Source organism: Lepidochelys olivacea, assembly GCF_965140295.1.
Source record: "Lepidochelys olivacea isolate rLepOli2 genome assembly, chromosome: 7".
Lineage (NCBI taxonomy): Eukaryota > Metazoa > Chordata > Testudines > Cheloniidae > Lepidochelys > Lepidochelys olivacea.
The window spans coordinates 11,442,711-11,460,851 of NC_140417.1; the positions used below are offsets into that span (position 1 = coordinate 11,442,711).

The 18,141-nt window shown below is 41.6% G+C and overlaps 1 protein-coding gene across 3 annotated transcripts in view; it reads left to right on the top strand.

The window, feature by feature from the left end:
- The first annotated feature begins 2,633 nt into the window (after nucleotides 1-2,633).
- The window catches only part of PPP4R2 (protein phosphatase 4 regulatory subunit 2), a 39,374-nt gene continuing 23,866 nt past the window's right edge, over nucleotides 2,634-18,141 (top strand). Inside the window, exons 1-2 of one of the 3 annotated variants that reach the window (XM_084633041.1) lie at nucleotides 2,634-2,798; nucleotides 3,528-3,609. In XM_084633041.1, coding sequence (XP_084489167.1) covers nucleotides 2,765-2,798; nucleotides 3,528-3,609 — 116 coding nt within the window. In that variant the 5' untranslated portion in view covers nucleotides 2,634-2,764. Of the gene's footprint in view, nucleotides 2,799-3,323; nucleotides 3,356-3,400; nucleotides 3,610-18,141 lie in introns of those variants that run through there. The other 2 variants (XM_084633042.1, XM_084633040.1) reach the window with 2 other exon arrangements.

Genomic DNA, 18,141 nt, shown 5'->3' on the forward strand with positions numbered 1-18,141 from the left:
AAATCTGCAGATCTGGGGGCTCAGATTCCCATGAATCCCAGGCCTCTCTGCTTCAATTTTAGGGACTTGTTCATAGGCCAGTTTACACCCCTGCTGATTCTGAGACCCAGTCCAGGGAAGTATGGGGAAGACTGCACAGATTTTACCACCACGCTTGCAGAGTTGTGGTGTTTGTCCTCTGTGGGTTTTTGTGTAGGGAAATTTATGGACCATTACAAGAATATATATTGAAAAGACATTTCTAAAACTGCTTTTAGAAGTCCATCACACTTCTTCAGTATCTGTATTCACTTCCTGGATCTGTTTTCTCCGTCAGCGGAGGCTGTCATTTCAGTTAAACTTCCCGGCAGAAGTCCCATTTGATGATGTTCAATCTAATGTCCTCATCCTGTAAATTCCTACATATGTGCTTAATTTTAGGCATGTGAGTAGTCCCATTGACTTTAATACATTGATGGGAACCACCCATGCTCAAAATTAAGCACATTGCTGTTTGCCAAATCAGAGTTTCAAACTGAAAGGATCAGCTTTTCCATTACAAGTAATGGAAAGCATTGAAAATCTGAGTTTCTGTAATTTTTAAAAATATTTGTTTGCATAGTTTTGTTCAAAAACTGTTTGATTAACTAACATTTCTTATTTATAAACTCTTGAACATAAATTTTCTGAGGTAAGTCAGATCAAATGCGAGTGACCACCTACAGCTGTTAAAATACGAGTCAATGCATGTGTGCATGTATGTAATTAAGGATAGCATCCTACATTTCATTTATGGTGCAGAGGTACACACTGTGGAAAATCATACATTTGTACAGTTGTGTATGTTTTTTTCATGATTACTGGTGGAAGTGTGTCCTTTAATGACTGGATATGGGATTCAAGATGTTAGATCTCAAATAAGGAATATCCCTTTAAGTTTGGTTGGGCGGTCATCCTACTACAACCACGTCTTAATTCTATTAGATTTTAATATAAGAAATAATTATTTAGTTTTAACACAGATGGTCAGTTTCACAAATACCTGAAAGCTATAGAAAATATTAATTCATATGATGGTACACAGTGGTATTATAGTACAAAGCATCTTTCACATGGCATCTTTCATATACAAAGTATTGCAAAAATACTTTACAAAGGTAAATAATATTGTAATAGGCAAATAGCAAAGAGAGATAAGGGACAATTAAGTGGCACAAGGAAAGGAGAACAGCTATGTATTCACCACTTCAGTTGGAGTGCAGCTGAGTTTGGAAGAAGTGTGTGGGAGGTTTGGTAGCCCCCAATCTGAGTGTGGAAGGTGTGTGTGTTGGGGGGGTTGGGTAGCCCCCAATCTGAGTGTGAAATGTGTGTGTGGGGGGGAGTTGGGTAGCCCCCAATCTGAGTGTGAAATGTGTGTGTGGGGGGGAGTTGGGTAGCCCCCAATCTGAGTGTGGAAGGTGTGTGTGTCGGGGGGGTTGGGTAGCCCCCAATCTGAGTGTGGAAGGTGTGTGTGTTGAGGGGGGTTGGGTAGCCCCCAATCTGAGTGTGGAAGGTGTTGTGTCGGGGGGGTTGGGTAGCCCCCAATCTGAGTGTGGAAGGTGTGTGTGTCGGGGGGGTTGGGTAGCCCCCAATCTGCGTGTGGAAGGTGTGTGTGTCGGGAGGGTTGGGCAGCCCCCAGTCTGAGTGTGGAAGGTGTGTGTGTTGAGGGGGGTTGGGCAGCCCCCAGTCTGAGTGTGGAAGGTGTGTGTGTTGAGGGGGGTTGGGTAGCCCCCAATCTGAGTGTGGAAGGTGTTGTGTCGCCCCCAATCTGAGTGTGGAAGGTGTGTCGGGGGGGTTGGGTAGCCCCCAATCTGCGTGTGGAAGGTGTGTGTGTCTGGGGGGGTTGGGCAGCCCCCAGTCTGATTGTGGAAGGTGTGTGTGTCGGGGGGGGGTTGGGCAGCCCCCAGTCTGAGTGTGGAAGGTGTGTGTGTTGAGGGGGTTGGGTAGCCCCCAATCTGAGCGTGGAAGGTGTGTGTGTTGAGGGGGTTGGGTAGCCCCCAATCTGAGCGTGGAAGGTGTGTGTGTCGGCGGGGGTTGGGCAGCCCCCAGTCTGAGTGTGGAAGGTGTGTGTGTTGAGGGGGGTTGGGTAGCCCCCAATCTGCGTGTGGAAGGTGTGTGTGTCGGGGGGGGGGTTGGGCAGCCCCCAGTCTGAGTGTGGAAGGTGTGTGTGTTGAGGGGGTTGGGTAGCCCCCAATCTGAGCGTGGAAGGTGTGTGTGTTGAGGGGGTTTGGGCAGCCCCCAGTCTGAGTGTGGAAGGTGTGTGTGTTGAGGGGGTTGGGTAGCCCCCAATCTGAGCGTGGAAGATGGGGGGCTGAGTAGCGCCCCAGTGTAAGTGTGGAAGGTGGGGGTCGGGGGAAGCCCCACACTCAGTGTAGAAGGAGGAGAGCGGGAAGGTGGGAAGCCCCCTGGCTAAGTATGACCGGGGTGCGTGTGAGGGGTCCCTAGGCCCAGGCCTGGCCACAGACGCCGGCCCGCGCCTAGTACCACCCCTTCCCCCTCCCGCCCCCGCCAGGTTGTCTCTCCGAGAGGCCGGGCGGTCGCAGCCCGGGCCCCGCCCCCCGCGCGGCCCCGCTCCCAGGGGGAGGGGGCGGGCCGTCGGGCGCGCGCACGGTGACGGCCCGGGCGCCATGTTGGAGGCTTGCTGAGCCCGCCGCGGTGTGTGTTTGTGCCGCTGCCGGTGCCTGTTTCCTGTGCGGGGCGGGGGGCAGGAGGCGGGAGCGGCGCAGAGAGGGGGCAGCGGCGGACCATGGACGTCGAGAGGCTGCAGGAGGCGCTGAAAGGTGGTGGCCGGGCTGGGGGGGTCCCCACGCGGGGAGGGAGCGAGCGAGCGAGTTCTCCTCACCGGGGGCGGCAGGACCCCCTGCGGGTGGGGTCCCTGCGCTGAGGGAGGCCATGGCCCCCCCGGGGCAGGCGAGGTGGCAGCGCCCTAGGCTGGGAGGGGAAGGTGGTGGAGAGGAAAGCCCCCCCCCGCCCCTCTGGGGAGGCAGAGCTCTCTGGGACATGAGGGGAGAGCGGGGGGGGGGGATGCCTCCCCCCCCGGAGGGGCCCTGGGCTTCAGGGGGGCGGCTGGGGGTAGGGCCTCCAGTGTCTTTTCTCCCCCTCCTCCCCTTGCCCTGCTGGAGCCCAGTGCCCCCCTCCCCCCCGTGTGCCGGCCCCCCCTCTCACCCCTGCCCTTTCTCTCCCCAGCCCCATTCGTGCTAGCCTCAGCCTGCCTCCCTGGACGCAGCCGGAGTCCATCAGCCTCTCTCTCGTGGCTGTAGCCGCTCCAGAGAAGTTGCAAATCAACTTCGAGTGACTTACTGCCATTCAGATGTAGACGGTTCCCTCCTCAGAAGCAGTAAGAGGCTCGCAGGGCCCTAAGGTTGCGGCTCGAGTGGGGTGGAAGGGGGTGGCTCTGCTTTCCAGCACACTGGGACTTGGAAAAGCTTCACGTGGGAGCTGCATTTGCAGACCAAGTCCATTAATGTCGATTGGGATTTTCTCCTCCCCCCACCCCCTCTTACCTGCAGATTTTGAGAAGAGGGGGAAGAAGGAAGTGTGTCCAGTACTGGATCAGTTTCTTTGTCATGTTGCCAAAACTGGAGAGACAATGTAAGTCTGATCCCTTCCCCACTCCTCTTACCCAGTTGAGACTTATAAGAACTCTCTCAATTTTAGGCCCAGAGATAGATTGAGTAATGCCCAAGTTTTGTTTGCACATAGGTTGATTTGGTGTGCTGAATATATTCTCCTTCATTCTAGTTGCTGAAGACCTCTTGAGTTTTGTTTATTTCCTTTCACACTTAGAGTTGGTACACATTAGTCTGATGTGATTGAGAAGTTTCTCCTTGTGTTCAGGGTCATCTGTCAGGTTTCGTTGATCCTATTAAATACAATAAGCCTGTTGCTTTTTCTGCATTTTATATAATACTCATATCAGTTTTCATAGCTTGAAAGAGGAAAAGTTTAATATGTATTGTGATCTCTCTTTTGATGTGATGATATCTGATAGCATGGTTCACAGATGTGAATTACATGATTAATTTTTGCAGGCTTTGTGTTGTGTACTCACAGCCTGTGTTGCATACTTACAGGCTGTCTTGCATTTAGTTGCTGCTTTTTATGTGGAAGGGGGAAAAATATTTAGGTGCTCTCCGCACAAGAGGCATTTGGGAGCTAACTTGTTACTCTCCATTTCATTAGGTCCTCATTTCCCAGTCTGCACACAACTGCTCCCATTTCACTTTCCCCAGACTTTCTTTCATAGATCAACATTAACTGGGGCAGGGGCCATTTGGTTTTTTTTGGAAGGGACATTGTAGTTATAAAGGAGCTAGAATATCTCTCTCCTTGTCAGGGATAATCTCTGGTGCAGTACTGGGTGACTTCCTTGTTGTCTCACTATTTGGCAGGAAGGAGAAAGGCTTCCCTGGATGGATTGCTGGTGTGTTGCTCGCTTTCTGGCTCTCAGGCTGCCTCCTTGTTTTTGAGGCCTAGTACAGCCAGAGTACAGGCTTCAGAAAAGAATATATGTCTATACTAGTGTTTTATTAGGAACCACTGATTCACAGAGGCTTTGTTCTAATTTATACTGTGTCTAAGTTGCAAGAGATCTGTTTTTAATGTAGTGTGCTATTCCTGCTTGAATTTGTGGCCTTGAAGGGAAAGCTGAAGTTCTGAAATGTACTTTGCTCTTTGAATCAAAGGCTTCAATTTAGCAGAAAAAGGCACAACTGTAATACAGATATTTTTGCTTAATGAATCTTTATGCTGTCTTATTTTAGAAGAAATTATACTTTTATAAAGTGTAAAATTACTCTTTAGGTATGCTAATTGCTTACATTTGTCTGAAATTTTCTTAGACAGGAAAACAAAAGCCTTTATCTACTTTCTGTTTTGGAAACTATAACATATTTCTAAAATTGATTGCAGGGGAAATATTTAAGAAATCACTAGTGATAGGGAATTTAGAGCCAGGCGATACAATGTAACTGTCTCTGTACTGTTAACTTTTGCTTGCTTTCTGTTTGGGAAATATGTGGATTAACTTTGTACTCAGTTGCACAAACAAAGGCCTTGATCCTGCAATGGGCTTTGTGTTATTTGAGAGACACATTTTTCACACTTTATACAAATGATGGCCCGATACATTCTCAGTAGTTTCTTTCTCTGTTGTTATCCCGCTGTGTTTTTCTAAATACTCAGATATTTCAGTAGCTCTGGGCTGTTTAATAGTTTCACATTTGTTGGTAACAGTTCAACAAGTCTCCACTGTTCTCCTTGTACACAAACAAAGCAATATTTGGAACTACGTGTACACAGGCTTCACCATACATTTGATTCTGCTCCCATTAGACCTCAAGATCTACATTATTTCTTCGTCTAATATTTTGCAAAATTTATTTACCCATTGCATATTGAAATATTCAGAGGCAATGTTTGTTAAAACTGAAACCTAGTTCCAAGGGTTGCTAAACCTCAGTATCGGGAACACAATTATTTAAATAATTAGGGCCCTCTTTTTAGGGAAGGTCCTCAATGTTGGAGATTCTGCACATTGGCAACATTTCTTTTATCAGTGGTATGTGGAGTTGTACATATTCCTGCTGACATATAAGCTAGTGAACAAAAAGGATTTGTATTAGTGGGGAAAGAGGTAAATGAGATAACATGAGGCAATTTTGCTTTCTGTCTTGCCTCAGTTTATTGTTATGCCTCCAGTTTTAAGGTAGAGCTGTTGTGGCTTTCATGATATTTCTTTTCAAACTTTATATATACTTTATAAAATAAGGTTTAAAGAATAGGTGTTTTCCTTCTGTGGTAGCTGTATTTTCTGGTAGGTAAACAGTTACTAAATTTAATTAGTATGGCTTTGAAAATTAAAATGAAATATGTCTAGAAAAAATGGTCTTGAGGTTCTCATAGGAGCATGGACGTGCTATATATTGCACATTTAATAGCCTACGTCTTACTCCTGAAAACACTAACTTATGAGAGTTGTTCCATCTGACTCACTGGGACTTATTCACCTGAGTAAAATTACTTGGTGTGCGTAGGATTGGACTAGTAATTAAAAATTTTATAGGTACATTGTGAAGCCTGGGTATAAATGTGCAAATGCTAAACTTGGTTGCAAGGATTTGCAGCATCTTGCAGTAAAAGCCTGATCCTGCACCAGCTCAAGCACATGCATAACTTTACTTATTGGAATCTATGGGGCTATTACTGTGAGCAAAGTTAAGCATATACTTAAGTGTTTGAAAGATTGTGGCCTGAATTTTTAACCAAGCACTATGGAGCTATGCAAAATGATGTTGGTTTCTTGTAATTTGAGACGTATACTGAACAAGAATTATGCCCAACCCACACTGTCTGAGAACTGGTGGCTGCAGGCTGTTTCCTAGTACCATCTTATTTGTAATGTGCATGTGAAACACCTTTCAGCTAACAGTTTTCAGCAGAAAGCAAATCTGCTGCCTAAAAGCCCTACCTGGAGAGCTGTGAAGTTGCACAATTGTTTTCTGCCACTCTGTAGGCCTTAAACTACATCATTCAGTTATAAAGAAAAATAATCCTATTGTATCACTCCTGCAGCTGCACAAACCCTAATGTAATGTAGAAAAACACTGTTTTTCAGAAAGTCTCTCTAGGTGACTGGAGAGCTAGTATTTATGACATTTTCAGTATCGGGGAAGTAAAATCTGATAAATTGAGCAATTTTTGTTGAAGACTTCTTAAAATTAGCTGTGTGTGGGGAGGGGGTTGTTTAGTATTGCCACTTAATTCAAATGCCTAACAGTTGAAAGAAGGGTCTCTGAATTAAGGATTCAATTCTCTGCCCCTTCAATTAATGGCAGAAGAGCTTGATAGCCATTTCTTTGGGTCCTTTGAGGAAACATGTAGTAAAAACAGGGAAACAAGGTTGGACATTCCTGGTAATTCTAAGGTAGAAAAAACAAGCGGAGTTTTAAAAAAGTTTTGGGATGTCTTTATACACCCCAAAAAGCATAGATTATCTTTTCCCCTCCCTTCTGCCTTAGGCCTCCCCTCTCTGCTGCCAATTTAGGTAACATTTAAGTTTGCAGTCTTAACAATAGTTTTTCCTATTGCAAAAGATATAATGCAGATGTTTTATTAGTTACCTATTTGTTTCTAGCATCCTTAAGATCCTACCAAAACCTGTAGAAATCTTGGCTCAGGTCAGAAGTGATTAATTGTAAAATAGTTTTAAGCCTTTCCTGTGCTTGGGAACAGTTCTGATTCATGACCTGTGACCAGGAATTGAAGGGGTTGCACTAGTGCTTACTCTAAGTGCCTCTGAGTACATTACTCAGTTTACCTAGTTTTGGTTTTTCACTTTTTTCACTTTAGGCTGTGGACTGCATAGTTTGTTCTCTTCTGTAGTCAAGTTTTCCCCCTCAGATGCTTTTGTCTTCTAAGTTTTCCCAACTTCTGTCTAACTGAATACATAGGAAGCTACCAAGAGACAACCTTTCAGTTTCTCACATTGGCCTGAATTTGAAAAATACCTTCAAGTGAATTTAGCATGTAGTGGTCTCTAAATGTCCAGCATATGTTCTGTGCATCTGTATTCTCCCTAAGATAATACAGAAAGGGGCACATTTTTAACCTCATTAGTATTTTGGTCTGTTTTAATATCTTTGTTTACTCTTGCTGGTGGAAAGTGTTTAGTTTTTAACTGAACTTTTTTTAAACTTCCTTCGTGAACTTCAGTTCTGTTTTTTTTTAAGTTGAACCAGAGTGAAAAAGGTGTTGTCAGTTGTAAAACTGGTCTAATGATGAAAATAACTGTAAATATGGACAGAAGTTCCTCGAATTTTCGTTCTGGCATTTCAGCTATATATTTCGGCATTTTGTATGCTAAGTTCCTTTCTTGTGTTTCAGTGTATGTAAATTTTTGTAGCAACATATGCTCTAACTTCAAAGGTTCCCCTACTATAATTTAAACCTTATTTTTATGAACAATTTTCTTTTTATTTTACTTTCAAATTTGCTTTATACATGGGTATGTTAGTGTAGAGCTTTCAGTAGTAAGTATAGATAAAATCACAAAACTATTTATCATCTCACTTTCACTTGTAACTTTTTGAAAAGCTCCTTTTATATTGAAAGTTAGAAGTTTGGTCTCAGAATAAAGTTGGATTGCTTTTGGTAGAAAAATAAGAAGCAAATTCATTCAACTGTTCGAGTTACTGGAGAGAGATGCGTTTTTCTATTTTTTTTTTTTTTTTTTACTTCAGCTGACTAAGAAGGCAAACTTTAAACTTCAGCCAGAGGACATAGGTAGTTCTCTACGAGGAGTGCATGTTTTTGCTTAGTCAAGTTTCTAATTAACTATCATGTAATAATGCTGTGACAAGTGCAATGTAACACTTTGAAATAAATGCAGTGTATGTGACTGTTAATGCACACACTTTACAAATGAAGTTAAAGTGGTCAGTCTTTCCTGATTTTCTTCAGGGATCATCCATCCTTGATCCCATACCAAAATGGGCTTATTTTTGAATGTTTGACCATTCAATAAGAACATAAAAATGGCCCTACAGGATCAAACCAAAGGTCCATCTAGCCCAGTATCCTGTCTTCCGACAGTGGCCAATGCCAGGTGCCCCAGAGGGAATGAACAGAACAGGTAATCATCAAGTGATTCGTCCCCTGTTGCTCATTTCCCAACTTCTGGCAAACAGAGGCTAGGAACACCATTCCTGCCCATCCAGGCTAATAGCCGTTGGTGGACCTATCCTCCATGAATTTATCTAGTTCTTTTTTGAACCCTGTTATGGTCTTGGCCTTCACAACATCCTCTGGCAAGGAGTTCCACAGGTTGACTGTGCATTGTGTGAAGAAATACTTCCTTTTATTTTTTTTAAACCTGTTGCTTATTAATTTCATGTGGTGACCCCTAGTTCACTGTGTTATAGGAAGTAGTAAACAACACTTCCTTATCTACTTTCTCTACATCAGTCATGATTTTATAGACTTCAATCATATCTCTCCTTAACCGTCTCTTTTCCAAGCTGAAAACCCCCAGTCTTCTCAATCTCTCCTCATACAGAGGTCGTTCCATACCCTTAATAATTTTTGTTGCCCTTTTCTGAACCTTTTCCAATTCCAATATATCTTTTTTTGAGATGGGGCAACCACATCTGCATACAGTTTTCAAGATGCGGGCATACTATGGATTTATATTGACGCAACATGATATTTTCTGTCCTATTATCTATCCCTTTTTAATTTTTCACTTTTTTGACTACAGGTGTACATCGAGCGGATGTTTTCAGAGAACTATCCGCAATGACTCCAAGATCTCTTTCTTGAGTGGTAACAGCTAAGTTAGACCCCATCATTTTATATGTATAGTTGGGATTATGCTTTCCAATGTGCATTACTTTGCATTTATCAACATTAAATTTCATCTGCCATTTTATTGTCCAGTCACCCAGCTTTGCGAGATCCCTTTGTAGCTCTTTGCAGTCTGCCTGGGTCTTAACTATCTTTAGTAATTTTGTATCATCTGCAAATTTTGCCACCTCACTGTTTACCCCTTTTTCCAGATCATTTATGAATATGTTGAATAGGACTGATCCCAGAACAGACCTCTGGGGGACACCACTATTTACCTCTCTGCATTCCGAAAACCAACCACTTATACTGACCCTTTGTTTCCTATCTTTTAAGCAGCTACCAATCCATGAGAGCACCTTCCCTCTTATCCCGTGGCAGCTTACATTGCGTAAGAGTGTTTGGTGAGGGACCTTGTCAAAGGCTTTCTGAAAATCTAAATACACTATATCCACTGGATCCCCTTGGTCCACATGCTTGTTCACCTCCTCAAAGAATTCTACTAGATTGTGGAGGCATAATTTCCCTTTACTAAAACCATGTTTACTCTTCCTCAACAAATTACGTTCATCTATATGTCTGACAATATTGTTCTTTGTTATAGTTTCAACCAGTTTGCCCGGTTCTGAAGTCAGGCTTACAGGCCCGTAATTGCCAGGATCTGGAGCCCTTTTTAAAAATTTGCCTCACATTAGTCATCCTTCACTCAATTCAGTTTGTGAGATTCTGGGATTAGTACCCCAAAATGTGCTCTGGTGTACAGAGCACAGGAGGTTTGACTGAAGAAGCTCTCCCATTCGTCTCTTTCCAGGTGGTAAATTGGCTCCCTCACTGCTATAGAGGTATTGATGCAATGCTTGTGCTTCAAGGATTATCTGTGTAGTAATGGTGCAATTTCAGTGCTGTACCCTTTGGAGGCAGCATTGCAATGTACACAAACTGTACTGGTGTTTCCCAGAAATGTGAACTAGTGTGGGTCTTGTCTTTTGTGTTGTGATTTTTGGGAGTGAAGGGAAAGGGACATCCAGTAGCTCACATTGTGGAATTTGGGTGCTAAGCGCTTCTGAATCTGTCCCACAGAAATTAAATGTCTCAAAGCTACATTAATGCAGAATTAACAGTTTGAGTAAAGAAATGCAAAATCCAAGATCCTCATAGTAATGCTAACAAGCCACATTGAATGTATTGTGTGTCAGCCTTGCTAAGAACATTTTCCAGCCTAGGCAATAATGTACTAGTGCACAATAACAGTAACATCAACGTGTGTGAGCATTTACTGTCACATACAACTCCCTCCGATGCCACTGTATGTACTCTCTATTATGTGTATACCAGGCCTCATAAGCTCACTTCACGCCATTGCTGCTGTTCTTACAAACATCGAGCTGTTCCCCTCTCAGGCTTTGCCTACACTGGCACTTTCGTTGACAAACATTTTACCAGTCGGGTGTGGAAAAAAATAACCTTTGACCATCATAAGTTTCACTGACAAAAGTGCTGGTGTGGACAGCGCTATGTCAACAGGAGATGCTGTCCCACCGACATAGCTACCATCGCTTGTTGGGGTTAGTTTAATTATGCTGGCAGGACAGCTCTCTCCTACTGGCATAAAGCAACTATGCAGGAGACCTTACACCTGCGCACTGTAGCCGTACAGGTGCCAGGTCCGCAATGTAGGCAGTGTCACACAGACAGCCCACCGACCTTACCATTGATTCATTCTATACACCAGCTAATTTATTCACACCCTGACCCAGGCCTATTCAGTTTCCCCTTCTACTCATTCATTAACCTTGCTTCATCAATTCTGTTACCTTTGCTAATTAGGTTTCTTTTTCTCCTCGTCATCTTCATTGGTTCTTTTCTTATATTCTGGACTTACCTACACTTGAAATATTACAGGAGCACTGCCGCTGTAAGCACTTTAGGTAGACACTACCTATGCTGATGGGAGGTAAGCCACCTCCCTGAGAGGAAGTAGTGCTAACACAGAAGAACTGTCAACTTAGCTATCTATACTAGGTGTTAGGTTGGCTTAACTACGTTGCTCAGGGCTGTGGGTTTTTCGTACTCCTGAGTGATGTAGCTGGGTTGACCTAACTTTTTAGTATGGACCTGGCCTCTGTCTCTCAATAGTGGCTCTTAAAAGATGCAGCAGCTGCTTTAGTACCTCCTTTGTCCTCCCCAGCTGGGACTTAAATTTAACTTCCCATAGGGGTTTCACTTCTGACTACTTCACTTGAAGTGCTACTCCCCCAGACCCTTTGTTCAGACTGGGAGTTCTGTCCCATCCTAAATCATGCTTACAGAGAGCACAGCTGTTATTTATCTTGCTCCTACTTGAAGGCGGATAAACCAGCTCTCTTCTCTTCACCTCTGTAGACCTTGGGAAGTGATTGCTGGACAAGGCAAGGACAAGGCAAGCCTGGAGAGAAGACTGGTAGTGCAGGACTATTCTGGTCTTGACCTCAGATAGTAAATGTTAGGGAAGGGAACAGACCTTGCCCAGTTAATTGAGTCTGGAACAAAGAGGATTCAGCAGAGGCTATTGCAGCATCTCCTCAACTTGGCCTTCTGCTGAACTGAAGGAGCATGAGTGGCATTCCCACCACAGACCTGCCATTGTAACAATGGTAGCTACAGCACTGGAAAAGTGATTAAAACAAAGTATCTTACAGCCTGTGTAAGTTGATTGGTCATGCTTGCTTGGTTGGAACAACTTACTGTTTGCATTTCATGAACAGGTAAATGGGATTTTGCCATTGTGTATGAATCCGTGTATTCAATTTAGCAATCTAATAACCAAAAATGTTAAATTTCTGTAATCAGTCAGCCTTTATTAGCATTTTAAAGGGAGAGAAATAAAGGGTAGCTGTATGCATCCTACATAGTAAAATTACCTAAAGATATCAGCTTGTTTGAAAATGTCTGAACCCTAATTCAGATCTTGTTCACCTCCAGGGTGCACTACTGTTTTCCACTGAAGTAAGTGGAATTACATAGTATAAACCCTGTGTGAGATCAGAATTTGGCTTTTGATATTCAAACGCATTTTCTTAATACCGTTATCAGTTGTCAGCTTCCTGAACAACTAGGCCTTGCCTTTCCTGGCAAACATGGAACCTGTAATTCACGACCAGTGGAGCAGCACTGATGATCACCAGTTTTGCCAGTGTAGATGCAGCCAGAGTGTATCCCTAATTCCTTAGGCTTGGATCTAACATGTCATTTGCCCAAAAAGAAATCAAGGATTTATTTACACAATTAGTCAACAAACCAAAACAACGTCTTCTGAATTGTTGAGAAATTCCATGTTTTTCTCCTTTAGACTGTCTTCACTAGAGGAAAAAAGTGTTAATTTATTAGTTAACATGAGGTAAAATCATAGTGAAGACTCAACTTGTGTTAATACTACACACTGCTAGCAGGTCCAGGTAAACCCTAGACAGCCCATAGTTTACATATTTCGTCCTCCTAACTTGTGTTAAAACTACAAACTGTCTTGTCTTCGCTAAGCTTTTACCTTGTGTGTCAGTTCGTGTTAGCTAACCTAGTAAGAAATACTTTTTTATGACTCATGTAGAACACCCCAATAAATACTACATAATTACGAGTGTTGCATTCAGTGCTACAGTTGTAGGAGCATAAAGAAATCTATCACTAGCTCACAACTTTTATTGTTAAGCCCGTAGAACTTAAGGGTTTGTTTGCATGCTGAAAGCATTTAAGAATCTAATTTTCATTGATGCACAGGGGATCTTCATATGTCAATCCTATTATCATTGTTGGGAATTTCCCATGTTAATTCCCAGTGCATTGATGTTGCTATTTTCACTGTCTCCAAACCAGAAGCACTGAAATGCTTTGGTAATCAAAATAACAAGTGTGCAGGAGAAACCAGAGAGACTAAATAATTCTTAAAGTTGAGAAATTTTAAAAATATTTGAATCTAAGTTTAAAAACAATGTAAGTTCTATTATAGACTGATAGTGACATTTTCTCTTCTCACCCTAAATTACTAACTAGTTATCTCTACCTAGTGCAGCAATACACTAGCTTTCAGGGTGTAATTTTCTCTCCTGGTTCCTTAGCTCATTCACTAGCTTTGATGCAGCATAGGGATGATATATAAGTATCAGGGGTGAAATTCTGGCTCCACTGAAGATAATGGGAATTTTGCCATTGACTATAATGGCACCAGGATTTCATCCCAGATATTTTCAGAGGCAGTTGAAAAAATGTCTTCCACTTACTCCCCTATCACCAAACGCTTCTGATTGTGTGCCTAGTGATCTCTTTTTTTGGGGAGGGAGGGGAGGATGTTGAAGAAAAACTTGGGTGTTAAGGCATATCCAAAAATAGCCAATGGTCATTATGTGTTTGGATACTGTTTGCATCAAGGCTAGGGAAGAATACTGTAAAATATGGGCCCTAAAGCTGGTGGTTAAATTGGGTGCAAGTTTGCAGGAGTGTCTTATTTCTTTGCTTCACCCTGAACTTTTAGATAATCTTAGTGATTAAATCTTTCAGCTGTGCTTTCCCAACATTTGCTAACACTAGGAGAGTGAAATTGATTGTTTCATGCTGCTACTGCCAGTACCTCTGGGGAAGTACTGAGTTCAGGAGCGTATCTTTCTCCACTATGGGTGCTATGCAAAGGGGTAGGAGGATGACAAACAGTGAAAGGAAGAGCTAAAAACTTTACTAGATTATTTTGCTTTATTTGTTATTGTATTAAAAGGCTATACAATACAATACATACAGGGCACTGAGCAAACCCACACACAGAAATAAAAGAAAATGGAAGATAAAATGCTCAGCATTCAGTTTGCTTCAAAGTCAACAATAATAGTAACTTTGGGAAAAGCTATTAACATAACAAACTCCACACCCCCCTCCCCACCCCATCACAGAGTATACGGAATGAAGCCTTCACCTCTCTGACTTAGTTTTCAGCTTGTCCTCTGGTTTTGAATTTTCATTTTTTATGAACCTCTCTCAGAAAATACAGCTTCTTTTTCTTTAGGTTAGCTGGAAATGGAATGCTTGATTGTACTTTCTGAGTAAAGCTGTGTTTCAAATTTTAGTTTTTTCACTTTTCACTGGGCTAATGTTAGGGGAAAAATAAAAATCCTCCTTTCCTATATCTGAAACAAAATTTTGTTTTGTTCTATGGTCTCAAGTTCACAAAATACAGTAGTAGGTGTCCATTGTTTCCCTTTTCGTTTTGCTTTTTCTGGTATTATGACAGTTTTTTCAGAAGAGATGGAGTTCTCTTAACATTTAAACCAAGTAACTTGGTAATGAACTCCTTAAATTCAGCAAAATCTAAAGATTGCCATCCACTAGGACTCCCCCGACTCTAACGTTACAAGATCATGGCTAGTTCTCCAGAAGTTCAACATCTCCCCATGATAGTGTGATGTTTAATTAGATCTTTAATCTGACACAATTCCAGAAAGATTGAGATAATTGCAGTACTTTCACTTCAGATTATTTGCTCTGATCTAAACCTCAGTCTCCCTCCCCACCCCCGTTCAGATTCCTTTAGACATCATTCTGACTTTCTCTTCCACAAATATTACTGAAGTTTACAGTTTTATTCTGCTATGTTAAATGTCCCATCTACTGTGTAAAAACTGTGTTGGTGATCTGTTTACTCTACGGTAGTCTCTTACATTGTTTTAACGGTGTGTTAATCTCATAGTGTGGGCAGATCTGAAATTCGCTTTAACTATATTCTTTGCTGCAGTTCTGTTAAGACAAGTGCTGTAACACAGTTAAAACATGCTGCTATACCTCAAGGCCAAACCTTATAGAAGTGTCAAATACTACAGTGTTACCAGGTCTTCCAGTGTGTGTGTGTGTGGGTTTTTTTTGTTGTTTGTTTTTTTAAATTAGAGTACATAGGACTGTAAGGTGTTCAAATATGTCTCGGATAGTTATCTTCAGGAACACACCAACAGGCAGACATGTTTTTTGTTGAGGACAGCTGCAGTTAGGGTGTCCTCTATTTTATTTATTTATGTATGTATATATTTTGGCACAACTATCTCTGGTCTGCTGTCTGCCAGAGATCCAGCATTAGGGTATCCTTCTGAAATCCTTTGGATTCTACGATTTTGTGCATTTCTAGCTTTTATACTGCCTTTTTAGAGCCTATTTGTATGCTTCATTTTGTGCCAAGTTCTTTGTTTAAACACAGTGTAGGAGGTTTTTGACACTTTTTGGTTTTTATTAAATAGTTTATTTTGTTTTTCCTGGTCAAAAATGTGAAATCTGATCGTTCCAGGAAGGATAATCCAAAGGCTAGTGAGATAATTATAAACCTTACTGCTGGTGACTAGAAAATGGCCTGATACTGAATGGGAACAGATGAAAGAAGCTTCCCCTTTCCCAGTAGTCGGGGGGAAGGGAAAAGACTCCCATGACAGATAAGGGAGAAGGCTAGGAAGAGGGGGAGAGATGCTAGGAAGAGGGGGAGATGCTTTTCCCACTTCCACAAGTGTAAGGCCTCCAAGTATGTGGGTGGTGGAGCAAAAAGGAGAGTTTTACACTTCATTGCTCTCCCTTCCAAACTCCCAAAGAGATAGGAGTAACGGTATGATTGGGCTCCTGTATGCAGTGAAACTTTGGATTTTCTGTTTAATTGGCTAGGATAAGCTTTTGTATCAGTATGATCTTGCACAACTTGGTAATACACTCACTTTTTAATGCATTTCGTAAAGAACTTAATGTGCTTATAGTTCTTGCATTAAATCAAAACATAGCACTAGATGGCTGAATGAACTACTGTTTTCTTTACGTTCTTTGAAAGGCTTGTTAATAATGCATTGCTGTAATGAAGCCATGGTAACAAGAGGAATGAAAACTTTTACAGACAATGTCAAGCTATGGGGGAAGTCAAGCAGTGTTCCTTAGGTTAGGAAAGTATTCCTCAAACAGAACTGGTATAACTTAAAGGAACTTTGACAAGGAAACTATGTTGGCTAATTTGTGCAACTTCTAAGAAGCAGTTCACCAATTCGTCTTCATGCAGTGTAATTGCAACTTAGCTACCTTTGACTTCTCCCTTTCTTTCTTTCCTTTTTCATCCAGGTTCTCAGCAAATCTTGTTGCTTTTCTGTCATTTCTAAAATTCACTGTTTCCTATCTATTTCCAGTTCCATGCTATCGTGGTCTTTCCTATGAAGTATTATAATCTCCTCCTCTTTGTCCTTTCTCTCTCTTTCTCTCTCAAGTCCATTCAACTTTCAGCAACGAAAACACCTCTTCCTTTTCTACTTCTACCATGTTATAGTTCCCAGCTCCTTATGTCTTTCCCCATAAGGGTCAAACTCTTTGCCTTCGTTGTACACAGTTCTGCTCTCATCTCATCCTTTTGTTTCCCATCTCACATCTTCATCTCTGTCCACTCTTCTTATTGTTCCTTGTCCATTCCTCACTCTCTGTCCTTTGTCCCTTTTTATTCTGTTCCTGTGCCTATAATGGATTCCCTATCTGTGTGTGCAAGTCTCCTCCTCTACTTCTCAAATCCTACCTTTTACTTTGATTCTCATTAGTGACTTTCCACTCTAGTGCTGCCCACTTTCTTATTAATCTACTTCAGTCTCTAGTTAAAAATTTCAACCTATGATCTACACTCTATCCTCTACAACTACTGTTGTTGTTTTAAATCTTTTTCCTTCCCCTTCATGTCTGTTTTCTTTGTGGTCTGTGTCTGGTTGTTAGAGTGTAAGGTCAGAGACTTTTTTTTTTTTTATTACTGCATGATACTTCCCAGAATCATAGTGCAATATACATGTTTGGTTACTGTTGCTATGTAGCAGTGGTGATTAACAGTTTTAAAAACTAGAACATTGTGTCTTGTTTGATTTGCAGAGTGCAACATGAAATGGAAAGTCTTGGTTTAAGAAACCAAACTGCACTATAACATTAAAGTGTAGTTTCCATGTTTGTTTATATTACTGTACCATTTTAATACTTTGGTGTTTCAATCCTTGGGTTGCATTAGCCATTATTATTGACAGAAATGCTGCTTGTTACATACTTGCATCGTATCTGGGGATTAATTTTTTTTCTTGCTATGCTGTCATTGGCATTAGATATATTGATAGAGGATGAGCAAGCTATTGGAGCGTTTTAGAAATGCATAGAATTTGGGTAGTTCTAAGTCCTCGTTCAGCCTATCAAAACTAGAACATTCTGGACAACAAATAATATTTTTAAGGCCAGTTGATTTTTTTTTCACCTCGAATACTGATTCTGAAAGTATTTGTACCGTATTTGTGGAATACTCATGAAAATCTGTTTTAAAACATTATATAGTTACACATGTAAATAAACAGTCATCCAGGGTTCTTTATAAAGTGTTAGTATAAATTCTCTTTGTCAGGATAAAACTTGTGGTACCTTATTTACCTGAGCTTGCAGTTAGGAAGAACTACTTCCTTACAGTGTGTAGATCCTGAGATGACTCATATGTCAGTGGCAAGTTCTTGTAAGCAAATTCAGTGGGTGCATTGTCCTGAGAGTACTCTCCTTTCCATGCAGATTCCTCAGTTGGATTAATTCACAGAGCTTGATGTGTAGGGTTTCTTTCTAAATTATTCTTTATGTAAGAACTTCATACATACAAGCATTTTCTGTTTTTATTTCCATTCAGCTGCTGGTTGGTGGAAGCTTTCTGTAATTCAAATTCTGCTGTTCCTCGGGGGGGGAATGTTTCACAAACCCCCTATTGTAGTAAACAGTTATATTTAGAGGTCTTGTATCCTACCT